At 43.1% G+C, this 24638-nt stretch overlaps 1 protein-coding gene across 1 annotated transcript in view; it reads right to left on the bottom strand.

Moving 5' to 3' along the window:
* DIP2 (disco-interacting protein 2) overlaps positions 1–8590 on the bottom strand; it is a 409814-nt gene extending 401224 nt beyond the window's left edge. Inside the window, exon 1 of the mRNA XM_071590132.1 lies at positions 5821–8590. Coding sequence (XP_071446233.1) covers positions 5821–7969 — 2149 coding nt within the window. The 5' untranslated portion in view covers positions 7970–8590. The remainder of the gene's footprint in view (positions 1–5820) is intronic.
* Positions 8591–24638: the final 16048 nt, after the last annotated feature.

Here is a 24638-nt window from a genome sequence, read left to right as displayed (position 1 = left end):
TTTCGCGCGGCTGTAAACAAACTTGAGGAATTCGGAGAGGGCCTTGATGGCGGATGACAATGGCGTCTTCCAATGGCCCTGGCTCTGCCATTTGAAAACCGTTAGACATGAGATAATGCAGAGTGCGTTCCTTCGGCGCACTTCGGCAAAGAAACACAAGGTCGGCGGTGCGTGATGGCCGCGGCGATGAATAGGAAAAATGAGTCACCTTAAAAAGGAAGATTATTCCCGAGACATGCGCATCAAGCGAGGAATGTTTAGCCTTCATTGAGTGGTTAAACCCTATGTGAAAATGATGAAAAATGATTTCAAAAAGTAACGAGACAAACCTCGTTGACGCCATATGTAGCTACTTACTTATTCGGAAAGTAAACTCACAACGCGACGGTGATAGAAACTCCATTATTCTTAGCACAGCTTAAAGGTTAACGGCTGATGATTTATCCAAACATACCAATTATTACATGATGTATAAAGAAATTTATGCGTGTATGTGCTCAAGTAGTTTTTGTAAATTAGATAGTTTGCATTAAAATGCATGGATGAACTAATATTTCTGCATGTATGGCTGGGGCTCTAACACTCCTCACCACACGTCCTCGCGATGGATTACCGATATAAATGCAAATAATTCCTTCGGAAAATTTTAAAGAATTCTTCATCAACAAAAATGATCGAAAGACGAACCAATGATCGGGATTCGCCGCAAAGAAACGGGAGAAAATAAATCTCCCAAAATATTAATGAAGCAGTGTATGATAACTATGATCCCAAATGCAAAAACCATTATTATGTTGAAACTTCGTATACTTAGCCTCCGGCGATACATTTTCTTGTCGTTCCATCATTCACTACTTCAATTCCCCATTTACCTTATTAAATGAAAATGAAAAGCGAAAAATCATCAAATTCTCACAATTAGAGGCGAGAATTGAATAATCAAATGAAACAATGAAATAAAAAGTATTGTCTACTTCCAGCAACAGTATCAACTGTGGGCACATCGAGAAGGGAAACGGTAGCTAGGATAACTTTCGAGCCAAGAAGTTTCTGATGGGCGGGTTCGCTGGAGAACGAAGTGGCCGGCACTCTTTAAACCAGCAAGCTATCGTGGGAAAAGAACAACGGCCATGATTTACTATTAAATAAATCAGGAATTACGTACATTTTTAGTAAGTGAACTCTTAACTGGTTTACTTCAATTGATTAACTTGAACATTTTGTTTTGTTAGCTAATAAGAGGGTTAGAATCATGATATCTCCCACTGTTTTGAAAGATGAATAGCCCGTGGGAAACTCCTCGTTTTTGTTCCCGGGGATATTATATCTTAAAGACATCGAATGCCATCTGCGCAAGGCAAACGACATCTACACACAAAAATTGGAATTACCCCGAAGAAGATGACTGTGGAAGAAATATTTTACTGAAACAGAAATTCATGACATGTTTTGCGACAAATTTACATGAATACATTAAACTTTTATTTGGCCAATCAAAAGATAATAGTACTTTAATATTTATTTTACAGAAACTTTCTTTAGACAGGAAAACTAACGAAATAAGTTTTTTTCCTGCCATAGATTCAGCTAGGATACGGCGCTATTTCCAGCCTTCGGATTCATAACATTAGGATCGAATCTAAAGCACCCTAAAGCCATAAACATAACAGGGAGAAAGTCACCACAAGCCCCGAGTCTAAATGGACGTGTAACTCGTTAATTTTCTGAACAAACTGATGGAAAAATGTCCGAACGAGATCCGCGACACCACAAAAAATCAAATCCCTTTAAGAACGAATAGTGGCATTTGGCTTGAGAGGTTCATACCAAACACTAAACCGACCTCCCACTTCATTCCGTTCCTCCAGGGGTTAGACATCCAACCTAATGGCTTCATCGTTCACAGCGTTGTCTGGTTAAGTGCATATGAACACAAAATGAATGAATATGCCTTAAACGTGAGGAAGGGGAGGGAGGATTTTTACCTACAGGCGACACGTGTGTCTTTTTTAAACTTTAGAGGAAATGAATAAGGCTGTCAACGAAAGAGAGCATTGAAGTATATTAAGGCATGGTTGGAAAACATTTCCAAAAGTGTCAGAATAAATGCTTTAAAACCGAGTGGTCGCAGATGATTACCGGAAGCCCCGTAGTTTCCGATCCGCTGATATTGCTACTGAAATCCAAAACGCCAGCGTATAGCAGAGAGAATGTTAGAAATCATATAGTAAGCTGCTCAGGATAAACCGCACACTGATAGACCATTGCGAATACTAATATTTCAATGCCAACTGTATAACATTACTCTTAGCTGCAAAATCAATCGTTTGGGTGAAATATGAGAAGATGACTCACCTCAAAATTGTTTTTCCTTTTCGTAGAGAGAATCGCCAGAGGACCAAGAACGTTACCAAGGAATAAATAACATAAACAATAATAAACTCAAAGAACGGGCATACATTCCTCATTAAAACAGGAAGAATACTATAGGAGATTCAGAACATTATTACAAAAAAAGAGTTAAATATCGACTGTAGAAAATATCACTCTGAATAAAAGTTCATGAAAGGCTCCTATTTCTAGATGGCTACTACAAAAAGAGGACAAAAATGAAATATTCCGCTGACTTTTTCAACTGGAATTTTTAGTATTGAAAAACCAGCATAAAACTTTTTTAACCATTCCAATTTCCGATTGGTTTATATATGGCGTCTTAAAATAAAAAAATTAATGCAGGAGTTGAAATAAAGTATAACACAAAACCACTATTCTTCAGTCTGAATGCCATCTTGCTTTTGAAATGTACAGAAAATAACGCTCGAGATAGGGTGCAGTGAGTGCTTGAATACTCATTATATTAGGAAAAGTCAATGATACGTTGGAACTGTTCTAAAAAAAAAGGTTAGTAGTAATTACTAAATTTTGGCATACAAATTTTACTCGCAAGAGGGAATCAAGCGCAAAAAATAAAAATTATGGACAATTCCATCAAAGAAGCAAGATATCCTACAGGATATCCTGTATGAACGCCTAAATAGAAACCCAATGACCTGGCACGGGTAGTACGAATTAACAAAGATTTACAACCAAAACAATAGACATGGATATTCCCTCTAGTAAGTACATACGGTATTATTGTGTCGCAACACCATGGATAACGATAATAAGTGAATATAATTATATTATAATAATATAATGGAATCGCTTTTTCACGGCTGAATTTTGACATGCAAGCACATAGCAACCCATAATCCGTACCTCGCCCCAATGAATTTATTAAACGGCCACACCGAATAAAATTTGACTTCTTAGCAAAGGTGAAGGTCAAACAATGGTGTGATCACGACGATATTATCGATGTCCAATGACATAAGCCACATGATGAGCGCTTGTCATGCGTCTTCGTAGTACGACAGACACGATTGTCAGGGTGAAGCATCCATTACGGATGAACACTTGGACGACAATCTATGCAATTAATGTTAATTCATATATATTTTGTTTCAATTTATAATCCTTACAACAAGTTTCTTTCACTATTTCACCGAAACAGATCCAGCCCAAATCCTTTACTAACTATGATTAGTTTTTCCTCTTTAAGATTTAAACTTGAAGCGTGTCGAAAGCTACGTCAACAAAGTTGAAGAGGGTAGGGTGATATGGAATTATGAAGATATCGAAGAGATAAAATTAGTAAAATACTGGCCATGACTCACCTCGCTAAGTCCTTCAATACAATTTATAACCAGAAACCTGTGTATAGGAGCCGAAAATTAATCTTAAATTTTAATTCATAAATCCTAATTAAAATTGGCCTTCAATTGTCGATGACTTTCATAGAAATAAAACCAAAGTTGGATTTAGTGTAATTTATTATTCTCTTGATGGCCCAAGCCATTGCAGTACAGCAAGCAAAAATCACCGGCAGATGATTCACGTAAGGTTTGCACATTCGTATAGCTTAAGTTTACAACACACATACACAGACAAGGCACTGAAGCAACAATTTTAAACCACTTCACAAATCAAATACACTATCAGAGTTATCCCAAGGACAATAAACCATGAATAAACAGGCTAAATACCAAAAGCGAAGCAACTTCAAAAAGTTATAGCTGTTAAGTATACGAATACTGTAATTAACGAAGGGAATTCATTCCGCTTCTCTAATATAGTCTGAACAACCCTGGGGCAAATTAAACCAATGGATGGGAAAAAGTTTTCAACCCAAGGCGGAATGCATCTCGGCGACGGAGAAAAACTCGACCGAGATCGAGCGAATCTCGTTCGCGAATCAGGACACTCGGTGGAAGACGGTGTCTCGCGACCGGATCGGGAAAACAAACGCGCAGTGGTCCGAGGAAGTTGCAGCGACTCTTTCGCTTTGAGTTGGAGGAAAGAAAAAAAAGGGTATATGTCCTAGATAAAACAGGAAGTGTTTCCGTTAAATGTCACAACGTTTTAAATGCCGACTGTTCGGATAACCTTGCAAGTGCACACACCGATAATGCTGCTCGGTCGGTCGGACGTGTCCCTTCCATTAAAGGGATATGTTAAGCTGAATGGACAACCCTATAAGGTCACCTGGCTCGTCCTTAGGGATCCTATATTAGGAGATGCAGAGCGATGATCCTCGCAGCGGCTGAACCCAAAGGAGAAACAAATGACTATCGGGGTGCGGGGAACCCAATAGCTAAGGCGACCCGGATTAAAAAAAATTGACCACCTTGCTCACCGGTTACTCAGGCATCGTTCTGGAGATAAAGAGAGGCCTATTCGCGTTGCTAATATCAGGGTTCTTAATTTAGTTCCCTAAAATAGCAATGCAGATATAATTACAAATTCATCTTCGGCTCAAGATAATTCCATCCTCGCGTATACATCCCCTTTTTTGATGAATTAAGTATAAAATGCGTAAATATAAATACAGATTATTCATTAGACACACATAAATTTTAAATTATACACTGACAAACAATTCGTAAAATCACTATGGCCTAAGGACATCATGAGGCCTTACGAGGGACAAATATAATAACGCAATCATGTTCATTAGCTGACAAATACCACGATATTTATGACGCGAATAATCTCAGGGAAAATAATTTTTTGATCCGAAAATGTTATAAATAATTACGAATACCAACATGTGAAATGCTTCAAAAGTTGGCAAAACATTAAGATTTAAAGACAAAAGCGATAAAATAATTTTCAACAGTATTTTCTTAAGCCAACCATCCTGGATGTTCAGATAGTCAATCCAGGGCACTACAATAAAAGTAAGTAAAATATAATATTCGAAGTTCAATTGATCACATCATGACTTAGTAAGCCTCTATAATAAATTTATAACTAAAGAAAGAGGCAAAGTGATGGCAACAATATATGGTTAACTCTAAACCATTCACAAGAATATATAGAAAAAACACACCGCCAAGCAGAACCAACATAAATTAAACTTGCATATCCACATCAGCAAGTAAAACCATCGAAAATCAAAAAGCTGCTATATTCATCACATTAACGTGATGTATATGCAGACGACGATAAGTAACCGTTCACATGATACGCATATATAAACATTGCAGTTGCTTACAAATGGATCGTGAATAACCTTAGAGGAGTATAAAGCGGCGGTTATTTGTCAATAAGTCCTAAGAAGAAGATAATCAGAGTAATATGAGCTAAAAGAGTCAGCGATGGCATGAGTGCATCCTGCTATATGGACAGCAAAGTGGTCCTGGCCAATGAAATAAAATCAAACTCCGTGCACCAGCTATTACTTCCAAATACCAGGCAGTCCTTTATCCGACTACTCACTCGATTTCTTAGCAGCCACTGCCGCGCTCTTGCGCCTGCGCAGTGTCGAAGGAGCCCGCACCACCACAGCGCTCCGGCGCGCCACGTACTTGACATTCCTCCTCGCCGCGGACTTTCTCCGTCGCACAGGTCTCCTCCGGGGCACCGGAGACACTCCCAGGGGCACGTAAGACCCACCCCCGTCCTCATCCTCTTCAGATACACTCTCCGGGAGGGCACTGAGGCCCTCCTCGTACTCCGAGTCACCATGTTCACTCGTGCCCTCAGGGGGGACCCGGGTCACGGGCACCGACGGGCCCCAAAAAAGCTCCGGGGATGGGATGTCTTCCAGCTCGTCCTCCCCGCCTACGCACTCATAAAGACCCTCATCCACGTCGTCGTCATCAACCTCCTCGTCTTTCCCGATCACATGAATAGTGACCCTGCCGGCTGCGTCACTGCGGAGCTCACCGGGGTCAACCGGACTAATCCTAAGGTCGCGGATTTCCTTCACCTCGTATTTGGGATGATGGTGGTGGTTATGGTCTGACTTCTTCCGGTTGGTGTTGAGGCGGGGTCTCCTCTTCTCTGGTGGGACGAATATCATGGGATCTAGTTTCAGGGACCTGAGGGAGCGAGGAGGGCGGCCGATGACCACCTGGTAGATGTCCGCCTTGTCAGCCGTGCTCCCCTGCCCCCCACCCTTCCACCTGCGCCCACTAAGAGCGCGGGTCGACGGGGTTTCTCCCACTCCCTGACTTCGCTTGCCCCTTCTCGTAGACGAGACCCTTTGGTTTTGGGAGGGTTGCTGCTTGGAGGATCCAGATTTCCTTATGGAACTGGTCCTCTTGAAGTAACCATCTCTGCTGACTGATGGCTTGGGTCTAGTGGACTTCTTGCTCTTGAAAAACCTACCGGGGGCGGCGGAGGAGCCAGTGAGCTCGCTTAGCCTGGGAATGGATATCGAGAAAGAGAAGCCGGAATCCTTGGAAGACGACACCCGATCGGTCGAATCCCTGGAGGAGAGGGTTTTACTGGAGCCCGACTGCGTGGTTTGCGTTGAAGACAAGGTGCGACTCAGGAGACCACCTGTTGGAGGTGCAGGGGGCAGAGAGGGAGGTGAAAGAGGACGTCCCGTCTCTCTGCGCTCCTTCAACGCGCTGTCTAGGGAATGATGCTGGGGCCTGCGGACTGCACCCGCACTCCCTTCTCCTCCTGAAGAACCCTGCCTGACGGGAGAATCCGCCACGCACGGTGGGGTGGGGAGCCTCCTCTGTGGCCCCGAGGGCAGCTCCAGGCTCCTTGGGGCAAAGGAGAGAAGGGAAGGGGGTGGGTCCATCCATATCCTTCCAAGACTCACTCCCACGGAGGGTGCTATGGTCTCGCCCGTCCTCCTCCACTCCCCGAAGCTTTCCCCACCAGACGGTGAAGGGGACACCTCTGAGGAGGCAGGGGGAAGGGTGGGAGGCGGCGAGGGACGGCTCCTCCTCTTGGCCAGCACGGGAGATCTATCGAAGACCAAAATGTCCACGTTCCCACCGGCGGGAGGGGACTCCGTGGCTAGCGACGGGCCTTTGGCACGTCTTGGGGGGGTCCTCGGGGGAGGCGTGGGTCTCCTCCTGTCATGAGGAGCCGCGAAGGAAGGTGATGATGGTCCGCCCCCAGGGGACTGCGCCACGGCCATCCCGGGTTTTACGGAAGCGGCGCCGTTCTCGTCATCCTTCATGCCGTGGATCCACTGCCTATACCCAATGACGGGAGAGTCCGGGCACTTGGCAGGTGTTGGGTTCCCGGAGCTGGGTTTCCCCAGGGGGTGCCTGGAGTTGAACCCCCTTCTGAGGTGCAGGGGCGGCTGCGAGGGCGGTGGGGTGGATGGTGGGGTGGTGGTGGGTGGCGGTGGAAGTCGGATCTGCGGGGGCAGCGGAGGAGGTGACTGTGATCGCGACTGGTTCTTGGGGTTGGAGACGAGGGCAGCGGCGGCGGCTGACGATGACATGTTGTGCTGCTGCTGGAGGATGGCCTTTGCGTTGTTCCCTCGTTCGTGGTAATGCCTCTTGATGGATATCCGCTTGAAGGAGTCGCTCCTTTTGAAGGAGGACTCCGCACGATCCTTCTTTTTCCTCCCACCGCCCATTAGGCGGCGGAGGTTTTCGAATGTTATCGGCTTCATGACTGGGTCGATCGGTTTACTTCTATCTCATGGCACGCGAGAAGAATCCTGAAGAACCCCTGACAGAATGTACACCTTTGTCACCGAACGATCCACATTTTCAGGTTCATATTGGTCCGCCCTCGATGAGTGAATCGATAGGCCGTGGATATTTTTTCTTGCACTCGTTAAAATCTCCAAGAGAATTTAAGATGTTTACTTAAGCAGTAAATACACCAAAAATCCCCCTGTAAGACACTGACGGAAAGCAAACACTTAGGGGGGTGTAAACAGATCAGGATCTAACGTGAAGTGATTCAAGGGATCTAAATTGAAAGCGACGACCGTAAACGATCCCATAATCCCGGTTATTATTTTCGCAGACCCCTTTCCGAATGCATGTAACGCACGACGCGACTCAACCCGGCGAGAGCACGCATCCACTTCGTGTGGGAGAGAACCGAAACTCGATCAACACGTAATCCAAAAGACGCGCGACATAAATGGAGAGAAGTTAGACCGGAACCAATCCGCCCACTCAGGGGATCTATTCCTTCCGAATGTGTCCGACGGGACGGTAGCTGCGCTCACACGTGAATGCCTGGGGAAGGCCTGCACGGCATAATGTGAGGCGTTTGTTGTTTATCCTCGTTCCGGTCCTTTCCCTCCAGTTTGAACAAATTTGGAAAGCTGCACATCCCCAATTGGAAATATTTAAAAATCCTTTCAGTACCGAATATCAGCAACTCCTGCGAGTGAGATATTGCTCGCGAAGGCACCCGAATGACCGACCCCTTGAGTGTGTTGGGCACGCACAGACGGATGGAGGGGGGTGGCGTATACCTCACGCCTATCGAATCAGCACCTTTTCGGAGCCGCCGAGTACTTCGGTACGGACACGCTCGCACACAATAACACGCTAACAACACTCCGGTGCACATACATACGGGATACGCACTGAGGAGCACACACAAACACGTGATTCTGTGGGGGACGCCTCCCGTCTACGGTACGGGGGGGACGGCGCTCCCGACCGAGGGTCAACTAGCGAGTGCTCTTCAGGGCGGCGATACGGAACGACAGCGGGCAAATACCAAAAGCGACGACCGGTCGTCAGCCCGACCACCGACCGACTGTGCTTCTCCACTCATGGCGCAAGTGAAAGCGAAGCGGTTTCCCTATCGAGGGAGGGAGGGAGGAGTCGGAGGGCGAGTAGATGGCGAGAGGGAGAGGTAGGGAGGGAAAGAGGCAGAGGGGATCCCGGGCGAGCGGTGGAGTGGGAGGGAATCTAAGGGTTGGGAGGGAACGGGGACGGAGGGGCGCGGAAAGAGGTGAGCAAGAGGAGGAGGTCGGTCGGCCCTAGGAGGAGCTCTCCACTTGACGAGCACGGGAGGAGGCGAAGTAGGGAGTGGGGAAAGCAGGAAAGGAGAAACAGAGATGGGAGTGGGTGGGTGGGTGAGGCGATGAAGAGGTGGTGGTAGGAGTGTCCGTAGCATACACACACACAGACACACAAAAAACACACCGGCTACACAGCAGCAGCCTCCCTCCCTGCAGTGAAGCAGTTGAGGAGCGTCGGTTGGACCAACTCGCGAGGAACGGAAGGAGAGAAAAACAACACAAACACAGACAAACCAAAACGGTCACTCGAGGGTAAGGGGAAAGGGATGGGAGCGCGGGCGATTTTTACATGGAAACAAGACGACGCACCCGTTGTGACAACGCGGGGGAGGGGACGACCTACATGATGGAGCGGAAAGGGTCGGGGGAGGCGTAGGGAAGGAGGAAGGCGCGGGGAGCGTCAAGAGCGAGTAAGGGGAGGAGTGTATTGGAGAGAAGGGAGGCGCAGACCGGCACGTTTTTAAGGAAAAATGTGGGTGTATTGGGCGAATGGTGGCAGTCGGCCGGTCGCAGTAAGGGCGGGAGGTGTAGTAGATCGAGGGAATGAAATTTAAAATAATAAATGGGAATCGGGCGGCCAGACAATGAGGGAGAGCTGTGTGAGGATGGGTGGCTGAGATGCGGGATTCAGAACGACCCGCTGAGAGACAGTTGTAGGAGGGGGTACGTGTGACTGGGAAAGGGGGGGGTACGAAAGGGGGCTATGTCGGGAGAGGGGAGGTATCAGCGAGCAGCCACGGCGGATTCCTCTTCTTGCGCTCCTCCATCTCTCCGGTCTCCTCTACACGCGCCGCAAGTCCCATCTCCGGGCGGGGGGATGTGCTGCTTGCCGGGGGGGTATGCCGGGATTGGCGGGGTGATAGGGAATGGGGAAGAGGGGGTCTCGAAGGGAGAGAGAGAGATGGAGGGGGGTGGGGGAAGGGACCCTCGGGGGCGGAAAGGCGGTCGGGCGGCTCTTCCCGGCACAAGGTCACCCTCAAGCACCGCGATTAGGTCCTCGCTCTCATCCTCCCGAGCCTGCTCCCTGAGAGCTGGGTGAGACCACCGACCATCAGTTCAATTCCTCTATTCCCATTTCGGCCGATACTCCGAGGTCTGAACACACCTACATGATAGCACGCATCCCGAATCGAGGTGACGACGAAAGGAAAGGAGTTTCACCCTCAAGTGTGGTGCGTACGAGGAAAGGGCAACCTCGTGCTCGTGACCCTCACAGCCATTGAAGATGTGTTTTTACCGAATTTTGGACGCTTCACTCAACGCCCGCCCACGCTTGACCCCGCGAAAGCGTGCGGCAAAGACCTATTTATGCGCCGATTATTTGACCCGAAACCTTGACTTTTTTTGCTAACTCTTTCCAATCGGCTTCTAACAGGCAGCGATGAAACTTGCGTCCCGTGATCTAAGTTACGAAATTTTGAGTCATATAATGAGCCACAGAAAGCCAACAATCATGATACAATCAGAAGAACTCTTACGACAACACCATTTAACCTCTGCTTTCGATTAGCAGAGCCCACGCCGAAAAAAGCTCAAAACACGAAAATCGGTGTTTTCTTTGGTATATCATGAGATGTAATGCTGATCATTTGTTAATGGCGGTTGGACCTTCGGCATCAATGTAGAGAGTTCACGTGGCCTTCTTCTCATGGTGGGCAGAGAGGATGAATTCAATACGTAACTCCAGTAATATGGTTAAGCAAATCATCGATTTGATGACATTACATACACAAGTACTACGATGAAGTGTACGAGGATGAATATTATATTATTATTAGGTAATCTACCGGTTAAGGTAGGTTTTTGGATGGACATAATTACTAATTAAATAATTTATGACCCCTAGCAAAACACAACATCCTACTCTACATCAGGTCCCTCTTCATCTCTGAGTACTTTCTTCCTCCCTTCATCCCGTCCAACATCCCTATCCTTTTCCTTCCCTTTCCTCGTTTGCCTAACATTCTCCCCTCTACTAGAGTCTTCAACATTCCACTGCCTATCAATACCCATCCACTTTTCCTGCCTCCATAGGATTTCTCCCAACAAACCCCTCTCTTCGCCCATTGTACCTAGTACTTCCTCATTTGTTTTCTTCTCTGTCCATTTTACCTTCTCCATTCTTCTCCACACACACATTTCGAAAGCCCCCAGTCTACGTCTATCCTCCTGCTTCAATGACCACGTTTCCGCGCCGTACATAGCTACGCTCCATATCAAAGTTTTTACAAGTCTTTTCTTAACATCCTTACTCAAAGTACCTGTCATCAACTCCCTCCTCCTTGTGAAAGCCTCTTTGCCTAGCGCAATTCTTTTCCTTAGTCCCTACTAATTTGACCGTGTTGGTCCAAAACACTACCTGGATACGTAAACTGTTCTACCTGCTTTACTTTTTGCCCTCCTATTTTAATGTTAAGCTTGGCCTTTTTCTTTCCAGAAATACGCATAACCTTTGTTTTATTAATATTGATTCTCATCCCATACCTGTCGCATTGAATGTCCAATTCACTCAGCAATGCTTGCAACCCCTTGGCTGACTGACAAACTAAAGCTTGGTCATCAGCGAACCTAACTGATTTTACGATTTCCCCGCCCACCTTCATTCCTACCTCCAGTTCTTCCCATGCCTCTTTGATCATTTCCTCTGCATACAGGTTGAACAGCAACGGTGATAATGGGCAACCCTGCCTTACACCTCTTCCTAACACTGTCCATCCGGACTCCCCGTTTCCCACCTGCACCTGAGCAGTCTGAGACATGTACAGGTTGCGGATTAGCCTCCTTTCCCTCCAATATGTTCCTATTTTCTGCAATATACCCATTAGTTTTTCCCAATTCACTCTATTAAACGCTTTTTCGAAATCTACGAAACAGGCAAATACCTCCTGGTTGTGTTCTATATTCCTCTCGATTAATAATCTCATTACTGCAATGGCATCACGCGTACCTCTCCCCTTCCTAAACCCAAACTGATCATCCCCTAAGTAATCATTTGCCCTACTCTCTATCCTTTTGTTTATGATCCTTACAACAACTTTAGCTGCGTGGGATATCAAACTAATTGTCCTATAGTCCTCACATGACGTGGCCTTTACCTTTTTCGGAATAGGAACTAAAACTGATCTCACAAAGTCTTCCGGCCAGATTCCTTCCTCATAAATACTACGGATCAGCCCATATAGTCTCTTCTTCCCACATTTTCCTAAGCATTTTAAAAGTTCCGCGGGAATTTTATCCAGCCCAACGGCCTTATTTAGTTTCATATCCCTTAATGCCCTTTCTCATTGTCTAGTATGCCTGGTCGTAAGCTATTTTCCTCTACGTCATGTTCCTTTTCTATGACTAACTTTGTTGGTCTAAGCTCTTTACCATACAGTTCTTCTATATATTCCTTCCATCTCTCTTGGATCTTTCCTGCCTCAACTATTACCTTACCCGCCTTATCTCTAACCGCAATCGTCGATCTCACTTTCTTACTTCCCGGTAAAGATTTAACTTTGCTGTAAAGCGCAACGATTTCACCCTTCCTCTGCAGAATTTCCATATCCTCGCACTACGTCTTCCACCATGCTTCTTTTGCTTTATTTGTTGCCAACCTCAATTTATTGTTCAATTCTTCGTACTTCATTTTGCCCAACTCTGTATTTACATTCTTCCATTTTCGCCGCTCATCCATCTTTGTAATCATCCCAGACGTGATCCATGGTTTCCTAGTCCTTTTAGCGTTAACGGTTCCAATAGTGTCTTTTGCGGCTTTAGACAACCCTTTCTTGATCCTTTCCAATTTCTCTTCGATAGTACTTAGCTCTTTACTATCCTCCATGATTTTCTCTACCGCCTGTTTGTATTCCTTCCTTTTCAAACCATTTAATGCTTCTACATTCAATTTTCTAACTCGCCGCCCCTGCCTTATCTTTTTGAAACGGACGCTACATTTCATAACAACTAAATTGTGGTCAGAGTCCGCATCCGCTCCCGGGAAGCTGTGGGAATTTATCACACTGTTCCTAAACCTGTGTCTAACCAGAATATAATCTAGCTGATACCTTTCTGAGTCACCTGGCATTTTCCATGTACACCGGCCTCTTTTGTGGTGTCTAAACCAAGTGTTGGTGATGACTAACCCCTGTCTCCTGCAGAAATACTCTGCTTTCTCCCCGCGGTCAATCCTCGTGCCTAAACCGTAGTCCCCAACCTCGTCACCATCTCTTCCTTCGCCTACCGTCGCATTCCAATCCCCCATCACTATCAAATGTTTCCCTGCAGGAACACACGCGATTATGCCCTCTAACTGATCGTATACTACCCACCACCTTTGGTGGGTGAAACAGTCCCCTGACGCCATCTCTTGGCTAAAGAATCGGGGCGCTTGGCGACATATTAGACCCACGGATCTCAGGGTAAATTACGTTTCCTCGATAGCTCAAGTGGTTAAGAGCATCCGCCCGGCAAGTGGAAAGATCCGAGGTTCGAGTCCCGGTCAAGGAAATATTTTTACTCTTGTGATCCGTTCGATTCCGCCTTCCCCACCTTTATTGTGTTCGTCCTTTATATGTGTTCCTATCCCTTTTCCTTATATCTGTTTCTGTATATATGAGTATATATATATATATATATATATATATATATACGATATATATATATGTATGTATAGTTATTAATATATTTATTTATTAACATGGAAATAGATTAAGGAAGAGGTATAGGAACACATATAAAGGACGAACACAGTAGAGGTGGGGAAGGCGCAATCAGGCAAATCACCAGTGTAAAAATATTTCCTAGACCGGGACTTGAACTCCGGATCTTTCCACTTGCCGTGCGGATGCTGAAGAGCAAGAGACATTCACAAGTCCTATCAGGAATCCATTCTTCCGCGCTTAAGGAATATCAAGGTAGCACTCGCAGATTCTAATATTACGGTGGCTTACGTACAGGAATCCCATCGAAAGGGCCCAGGTTCAAATCCAGGAGAAAACAAATATTTGTCAGTGGTATCCCGATCCCTAGTTGAGGTGCTTTGTGGAGAGGACTTTGAGTGAGTACGACGTCCGTCGGATGGGGCGTTAAACTGCGGACCCCTTGGCGCCTTTCGACTAGAGTACGCTACTGCCGACGCCGGTTTTCTCTCCACCCTTCCTTTCCTAACCATCCATGGTGGCGCAAATTATCTTTACTGCTCAGTCATCTCCTCCCATTAAACTACTACAACTAACATGATTTCATCTAACGTATACTGGAGAAATATCGAATGAAAAGGAAGGATTGTTTTACGTAGGCTAATCGTTTCGAACGAATACGAAGCGTCATATTGCTATTACAAACACTTGGAGTGGAAGCAAGAAGATAAATTAACGACATTAACCGCTATAGAAAAAAGTCGCATTGAATTAACGCTGACCCGGGAGGAATAATTCTAGCCTTGCATACAATTGGGGGGGGGGTTACACCACAGACATTATGGAAAGGTAACTGCCGTTTATACCAACACTAGGACTGCTATTTTCGTGACACAATTAGTGACTACGATGTATAAAACTGTACTGTACGAAAATTCGAATTTCTGTAAAGTAAATCGCTACGGAATGCAAATAGCCATTAATTACCTTATTGACTGGTGGCCTAACAACCCCTGGCACAAACCCATACCACATCTCGAAGGGTAGGATATAGGAGTAGATAGCTTACGAAACGGCAATTACAAAAGTAGTGTCAGCGAAAAGAGCAAAAAAATTACATAAGCAAACATTTTCCACCGACCATTTTTTTTAAATTAACCACAAAGGTCCATAGGCGTTCTCAGAATTTGGATTAAACAATATCAACAATCAAGCAACGATGATAGCGAGACTATGCAAAAGAATAATCATGATTAAAGGGAAATAGACTGGGAACAGCTAAAAACACTCTTTAATACGATTAGTAGGAACATGACAGTGTTCCTTTACGAAATATTGTCATCGGATTCAACGGCGCCATTTCCTGAAACTTGCTAATTTACGTCGGTAAATGGTTTTAACGGACGTAAGCTATGAAATTATCAAAGTGAAATACCCGTGGAAAAGTTATTAGTCCACATTCAAGTCACGCATACATTATCGCGAGATTATTCCGTGCTGGGCATCTCCATTTTATAAAAGAAGGTCCTAAGGCGAAAGAAAATAAGTCTCACACCACATATCTTTAATCTTTTATATTAAGTCATAAGTCTTTCATAATTGTTGATCATCGATTTATGATAAATTTACGAGGGGATAAATCTTCCGATAAATAAATTAAATGGAATATTTAATGACAAAAATGACCCCTCTGATGTAGTAAAGGACCTAATACTTCTCGCCTGGGCCGAAACTAGCGGCTAAATAATTAGATGGCATATCTCTAAACTGAATTGCCATAATTGGTTAGGTATAATTGTTCCACTATGAAATAATGATTGAAACACAGTTCCCCGCTCCGGTTAATACCACCTTAGATCTGGAGACATTAACGTGGTACACATGCGCCACTTTGGAGCGAGTGTCTTGTTCATTTACCAACTCAATTACTCATAATCATGCTTTGAATACGAGACGAACGCTTTATCGATGACAACTAGTCAGATGAATCAATAACACCCATACAAATTACATATAAAATAAAAACGAAGCGAACGACTTCGGGGAATCACAGAGCAAAGGGAGTCTTAAACACCCAGCCTCTTGTTGAGCTTTCGATTGCCGCTATAAGTGTCTGGATGTTTTTATTGAGCTGACGTGAGACGCCATGAGAAGTAATGCCGAAGCAATTGTGTATTTAGTGCCCACTATGCACACTCAACATCTCTAAAAAGTAAGGATCGGTAACTCGAAAAAGCCGATTTTAAGTGGGCAAAGGAACATGCTGAAACGAATGGGGTGGATGCAAGACAAGCTCACTACACAGATGATGATGGGTCGTCCCATGAAAACCTCCACGGACAGAAAGCGTTTACATATTTACATGAAGTCCTTTGACATTGCGTTTTTTCTTTCGTAGCTTGGTACTCGTGAATAGCACCCATTCCATATTTTATGACGCAGATATGCTGAAAACAATGAAACAATAAACACTCAAAAATCTATATATAACTAAATATTAATCTTAAATTATAAGAAAATGTTACAAAATTAAAATAATGTACATAATTTGCATTGAAATTTACGGCGTACCTGCAACTAATCCTTTTCCTAGTATTTTAAACATACGGAAAATAGAAGCCACTTAGTTCCTTATTAAGAGCTACTTCTTCCCGCTTTCATTTGTGGACTGGTCAACATTTGATGTAGAGAACAGTCCCCACCATAAAGGCATGCCCCTTCATTCCTCGCGGTTTATCTTTTCTCTAATTTCTCAACGATTTCTCCCACAAATAGCCAGACCACCCTTCATCACATAACAACAGTAGCGACGGGAGAAGAAGAGGGACGGCGGATTGGGGAGAGGGAAGAAGTAGTCGGAAGGGGGAGAGAGAAATGGAGAGAGAGGAGGAATTCGGGAGGAACGAAAGTGAGGAAGGGTGGGGATGAAAGGCTGGTGGGAAGAAAAGGAGAGTGGACGGAAAACCGGAAAGGAATGGGGTGGAAGAGGAGAGAGGGCGGAGAGTTGTCCGACGAGGCTTGACCCCTTGTTCCGTATACTCCCCCTCCGTGATCTTCCCCGCCCTCAGCCACCACACCTCTACGCTCCACTCCGGCTCCTCGCGTTTCTCTTTCTCCCTCTCGCCCTATTATGTAATGCAGGAGGACATTCCTACACGACAACTGTGTGTAATATGTGGATGAAATTTCATTTGAAATGGGTTAAATCAGTCGGGCACAACCTGTAGTTCTTTGACGTCTCTTATTTGTACATGCATCAATGAATATAAATCAACTATTTCACAATGCTACCTCGCAGTTGTTCTTTGCCCGACTGAAAAACTTTTGCAGTCAATAACGATTTCTTCTTCAACCATGGAAGATTATAAAGAAACATTTGGGTCGCAAAATATTTCCCTATCTAAAAAGTATCCGCATCATTTCACCAAGTGCTCCGTGAAAACGATGCTCCGTAATTTAAATGTACCACACAACTCTTGTGATGACCGATAAACATACTTTGATGAATGGGCTGAGGTGAAATACATGTGACCTTTTTCGTACTTAATCAGAATAACCGGAAATTAGTATCAGAGTAGGAAATATAGAAAATACAGAGGGGGAGAAGGTTGAACAAGAATTAGAAAATGTACATATAAAACGTCTTTTACCTATTAAGAGGAGAATACACAAAGGGTAACAGAAAGGAATAATTAGCTTTCAAATTCTAACCCATCCGGAGATCAGTAGCAATTAAAGTGTGCCGAACAGATATCTGAAAGAAATACCAATGAAAGAAGATACTTTGCTTCCATCATGAAGGACATCCACCATGTTACGCCTGAAATTATGTCATTTTAAAGAAATATTGCCGAGGAATCCGATTAATCTCCTCCCCCAAAAGAGTTTTAAAAATTTAATGTACAATACACGACTGAGAACTTTCCATTTAATATACAGAGAAGTTAGTGAAAATTTTCCACTTTCAAAATGGGTTTTTACGAATTAATAATCGTATGACATATGTGGGATCAAACGTTTCACGTCTATGCCAATAAAATTAATGGCTTACTTTTATATCGTCTTAGTTTTCGTTGTACAAACTAATTTTCTCCACTGCAGGAGCCCTCAGACTTCTCTCAAAAAATCAACTTCATTCCGAACTAGGCATTTCTTTTCTCCTTTTCCACTTTACGAAGGGTTTACCCCTGTGAAAGTCAATTCTTTACCGCTTTTTAGTCCCATAATCAGCAAGTAATTTGATAAATAAAAGGATTCCTAAAGTTTTTAACCTAAAAAAAATACTACGAAAATCATGTTGAAAAAAAATAAATGCACATGCTCTAAAATCAAATACTAAATTCCTAAGTAAAAATCTTAAAAAAACTGTATTATTGTTCTCGATAGGATCGTTTAGGTGGACATCGTTAACTTTATTAAGCCTATTAGTAGGATTACATTTCTTTCTACACGGCTACGGTCTACGAAAGAACAGCTCCATTCGTAGCGTTTCCCGCGGTGTGGACAAAAATGATAAAAAGAAATGGAATGCGTTAAAGCATACTTCGATTCGACAATAGGTGCTGCTTTACGATGGCAGAAATGTTTCCTCGAGAACCCCGAAATATAATACAATAATAAATAAGTCTAATCTCATTCTTCCAGTAACTTCCCCCTAATGTTAAAGAGATCTCTAGGACGGAAGTTACTTCTCGGATACCACGCTATTAATAGGTAATTAGGTAATATTAGTCACGTGGCCTTCTGAGTTCATAAAGTAGGGTATCTTCTAAACCACGTATTTAAAGCTTTGCTTATTATTTTTGTACTTCTATTCGCTTAAATATAAAATTTATTTACCTGATTCCGCACCCATTATATTTATTGCATTGCAATATAGTTATTTCAGTTTTCTAGGGATGAAATATAATTCCTGATAGCATTAATACTAATTTTCTACGTCTCGTGGAACTATTTCCAATGATAAGCATCCATTCCGTTCCAAAATGCTTACTTATGAAAATGACCACCACGCTACATGGTTTAACCTGGTTAACACAAGCTATCTTTGAATGGTAAGTTTGAACGGTAATCATATAATTGACCTTAACGGTCACATCGGATTTTCGTATTCAATAAAAAAGTCAACTAATATGATTGATTTATTTTAAAAATAAAATGATAATTTTTATCAGGGATTCATATTTCTTAGAGATCCAATACATACTTGATCAAAAGTTAATAACACATCCGCCAGGAAAATGCACGCATTCGAATTGGACCGCGGGTATGAAAATTGTATTTTCGCAAATGATAGAGATTTTTCTTGTTACGCAAGGAGTTGCATACTGAACTCGAGGTTCGATATAACCTCCGCTTCGGACCATATTATTACACATCCTAAAACCTATTTATAAACAAGAACACAAGAGAAAAACAAACATTCGCGTACGTGTAACGCAAACGTTGAGAAAAAATTGCATATTAAGAGTTTACAGAGGAAAGAAAGAATTCCTGGAATTCGGGTAGTAAGCCTATAGATGATGCAAGTCGGATGATGAGGTATATGTAAATGAGTATTCATAGTGGTAGCGGGTATCTCCCGTCAAAATCGAGTCCAAGAACCAGCCATGAAAATACGACAAGTGGTAAATGTTTTTGTCCTTCCTCAATGACTAGCACTTCAATTGAAAAATCAGCGGAATACAGTTCAAGCTTTGTTTGTATATCCTGAAATAGATTTAATTGAAAATTTCATTTCGGTAATTCAAAAACCAACTCGTAAATTATAAAAATGGATACGCACAAGAGTGATGTTTATGGAAATAAATGATTACACTATATTTTAAATGATAATTTCATATTCCAGCTAAACTTAACAACTAAACAAGCTAAAGTAGAGGTCGCTTCAGCTCAGAGCCCGAAAAAATTAGTACTTGAGGGTTTGTAAACACTTCTGCACGCACCCTCCGCCCAAATCTATTCCTTCGTCAGATTCTCACACCCACCGAATCCCGTTTACGCCATCTGAAAGTATTCTTTCCCTCCCTCTACACCTCCCTATTCCATAATTTTTCTATCGAGACCACTAATTTCATTATTTCTGCTAACCTCGAATTTTAAACAGCTTCTTCTAGCACATCGGACTATTCTTCGATGGTCTTACTCTCCATTTAATGCGTAATTTTATCATCTCTCCACTGAGTCTCTCCGCTCGTCCTCTTTCCTGATGAGCCAAGTCTCTGTAGCATTCACGGGCACGTTCCACATTACGTCTTTTATCTGTAGATATTAGGATATAAAAATAGCAAGCTTTACTCGTGAAAAATAGGGCGATATCATATGAACGAGATAGCATCAACGGAACAAAATCTGTGTGGGTTAACACCGACAACGGCAGGCAGTCGACATACATCACAACGAGACGGTCAAGGCATAGTCTCAGTCCAGACACACCTAACCATAGCATAAGGTAAAATATTCCATTTGTCACTAGCGATATATCTAGAGACATGGTAGCGAAAAAACTCTGACCTGTAGGCTGTCGCAGTCATCAGCATGGGAAGATTCCCTACACCTACGACGGAAAGTGGGATTAATTCCCGTCGTTTTGGCCGAAAAGATAAATTACCGCGGCAGAGTAGGGATTCCCTTCCTCCAAGAGAATAGGACGCACAGTCCAAGGACGCGCGTGGGGGCAACCACGACCCACCACGAGGAGGATGAGCGGGACTGACTGACACTGTGCACGGCTGACTCGTGACGACGATTGAGGGAGGGACGGGTGGGATGAGGGCGAGCGATGTGTGCACGTCGGTTAGTCTGTATGGCCAAACACTCTTTCATGTTTGAGCGATACTGTACGGGAGGAGATGGTTCCGAGAAGGAAGCAGTAAACATGAGCGGGCGAGGGTGAAGCCCTTGTTGGCACAGCGAACAGCTGCGCCTATCTCCTTTGCGTTATTTACTCCCTCCTACCTCTAAGCCCTCACCCTCCAGATATCTAAATGGCGAGTACATGGATACGTGGGTACGATCGGTTTCAGGTGACTCGTCCTCTTCGTGTGGCACTGGTAAACCATGACGCCAAATAACGGTTGGCTCCCTAGGTGCGAGAAGATATCCGAATGCGAATCTCTCAACGATTCGATCATAATTATCGAGTGTCCTTACCCCAATCTTCGCTCAGCTTCCTGCTCAGTTTTTAATTCTTCATAACGCAAACCATGTCTTCAAATATTCATACTTTTCAAAGTGCTTTATTTATGCAATTTATCGGCAGTATCTTCCGCTCATATATGTACATATTTCATTCTATCATTGCCATCAGCACGTCTTCAATTCAGAATATGTAAATCCAGTTGATTCTCTCTCAATGTTTGCGAAGTGTCGAGAGATTTATTAGCTTTGCTCATGGTAGGACTTCTACCTTTAGAGTTAAAGCTCCACTCCTTCAACTGAATTTTCTTTCCTTAAAATATCGATAAAATCACCAGTATTAGGTAAACGAAATATTCGACATTGTATTCAGGTTTTTCATTAGACTCGCGTTAGCTGCTCCGCGAAACTAATAGAAGTCTCACAAAAAGCTATTCGGATGTGATGAAAAATTTAAAGTGATCACCCTTCTTCAATCAAAATGGCGATAACTACTTGTTTCGATTAGTTTACAATTGAAATTGGTAGTAAAATATTGAGGACAGTAATAAAAAATGGCTGGTTCAAAAATTTACAATGATAGTTTCATAACTAAAGTATCAAAATATTGTAGGAAATATTCATAAATGAATACCCAGGCACAGAATCGAACCCAACGACATCAAAATTGCCCACAACAACATCCACATAAACGGAACGGCAAAGAAGGAGAAAAAGGAACAAAGGCAACCTTGCCAGCCTCTAGAAAATCACAGCCTGCAACGCACTCACCAGAGAACGTGAGAAAATCCCAGGCGCACCATATTATGTCACGAAACTCTGTCGCCAGCACACGACGGGAGAGTGACACCGGCCGACTTTCACTTGTTCTCACCTTCCGTAGGGACACGGACTATCAAAAATTCACGCTCGCTGTAAGGCATCGTGCAAATAAATACCTTTTCGAGAACCGACGGGTCATAATGACTCCATATAAATTCCCTGGCGTTCGTAGACAAGGAATTTTTAACGCGGCCCAGAAGAATATATAGCATTTAATAAAAGTTGGAATTTATTGGAAATCAAAAAAGTGCGTCATGCTTTGGAAAAAAGGGCGGGTAATAGACTCAAGTGTGGCGTCACTGCGGCATTAAAAATTGGGGGCATGGCAAACAGGTGAGAATTAATTTGCGCGGAAAGTGAATAGACGTGATCTCTTCCGAATTCCGTCCGGCGTCCGGCTAAAATAATTGGAGAACGTGGTTTCAAAAAATATTGTGACAGAAAAATCGTTGAATTTAATGCAGCTCTTAAAATGAATGGTATCTGCGATAATTTATGGAGTGTAAAAATAATCGCCATTATTCATTAAGTGGCGTCGCTTCGAAAGCAATACATGTTTCAAAGCTCTAAAATATATCATTTTCCGACAAGCGCATCTGACCCGCTAATACTGCATGAAAATGCCTGTTTCAATGAACTGATTTCTCCAAAATTGAAAAATATAACAAGAGAAATTCAAACAACTGTTTCCCTAGTGATAAAATGGAAACACAAGTAAAATAAAGGATCAAAACTAAATAAGGCGTGAGTTTAAAAAGACAAAAAATGTAGGTCAATTAATGAGCATGTATCGGTAGGCACATAAAAATCGAAATATATAATATCGAAGATAAGTTTAAGCGACAGTAATGGATTAATGGAAAATTGAACATTTTCAAGAAACAAGCTTTGAAAATGCTAGCAGAAGAAAACATCTTTCTCTTAATTCTCCTAAATCTTATTCTTATATTTCTATGTCAATTTGAATACAAATAAAAAAACGAAATTTGGCACATGCCATATGCATACGTACGTCCCAATCCATACTTCAACTACATGAAATTTCAACAATTTCTTCCCAGTATCAAGAGATAAAATAATTAACATTTTCAGCCACAAAAACACTAGCATAAAATTCAAACAATAATCTCTAATAAATCCTAAATATCGACTGCAAATTACTAAAAGTAGTTTTAAACTAGTTCCATTGTATGTTGAAATTGCGATGAACTCACCAAACAAGAAGTTTAAAATACGGCCAAAGCAGAGCACTCACCTGTAAGTAGAAAAGAAACATATGAAAATAAATATTGAACTATCAACATAATCAAAATTACCATTTCCTCTGAAACTAATGTCACAAAAAATCAATTGTCGGGGAAGGCAGCAGGCACAGATAGAAATCATTTCCATTCTGTTTTCTCAACAATGCACAATATTTATGATTGACACATGTTTGCCGGCCTCGGTGGCGGCGGGGTAACGTCCTCGTCTGCCAATCCATGGGTAGCGGGTTCGATTCCCGCCTGGATGGGTTTCTTCCACCTAGGGCTTTGGGTATTTGTAATCGTCTCCATTGTTATTCTTTGTTAATAGTCCGATGTAAAGGCCAGAGTGCTGTTTTCGGACTAAGGCTAAATAAATAAATGTACAACATTGTACATATGATAAGTTTGACTAACAACGAGTACAAACCCCTGCCTTTGTTCCAGAAGCAAAAAGCTATTTTGTCAAGGAAAACATACCCATAAAAATATCACAAAAAATACACTTAATCTTTTCCATTAGCATTTCACTGTACATCTAAAGTACAAACACGTTATTGCAGACATTGCGTTCTCAATACGAGCAAAATGCACCTATGGCTGTTGATATATCTTCAGCAATGTAACCCTTAAGCAACAAAGAATAATATATTGCCAGTAATTAATTTAAAAAACTGGATTATGCCCGCATTATGATGGAGTATATAAAAACAATGTATTTATACGGATGAGTAAAGATAAATATTTTTATTCTGATACAATGAGCTATCCACTTGAACCAAATGCGGAAGTCGACACACCCATGAGGTGAACCAACTACAAAGAATTTGACACAAGCCATTCAGCCCACTAGGAAAACACCCAACACAACTTTTTATGCCTCTTCTTCTCCCAATCCTTTCGTGGAATACAACCTTCCCACTCATTCGACAAATTTAAGGACGATTTCGATTCCTAGAATCTCGAGTGCCCTTGAAGCATCAAAGCCACAAAATGCGCACAAACTAGTCGATTGCACATCTCCCCCTTGTACCAACCAAACCTTTCGATTCCCCTCCTCCGAGGGAGATTTATGTGACGATCTTATTTTAAAGCCTAGGACCGGGGTCGGCAACCCTCTCCTGAGTTACTGGCGTTGCCGAGAGCTGAAAGACACCCGTGAACCCTTCCTCGAACCTCAGGCTGGAGGAAGGGGTGGCCCCAGCCATTACCGAAATCCATTCCGCGACTGCCGACATTAAAATAAAGTTTCAGCAGTATCTTACCGACGAATATTGTTATTCATAGCTTTTCTCGACGCCCACGCGCGCTGTGATAAGTTCGCAAGAGGCCGGAACCGAGATAAAGACTCGCCAATCCAATAGGGAGATGCGAAAGTGGGCATAAATCTCAAACCTTGTATACCCTACTCACCCTCTTTAATTCAGACCTTGGACATTAAAATGTGTTTGTGAGAGAGAGACTTAC

Source organism: Hetaerina americana, unplaced genomic scaffold (genome assembly GCF_022747635.1).
Source record: "Hetaerina americana unplaced genomic scaffold, ioHetAmer1.1.p SCAF_4, whole genome shotgun sequence".
NCBI lineage: Eukaryota > Metazoa > Arthropoda > Insecta > Odonata > Calopterygidae > Hetaerina > Hetaerina americana.
This window is presented reverse-complemented; position numbering and strand designations above follow the sequence as displayed.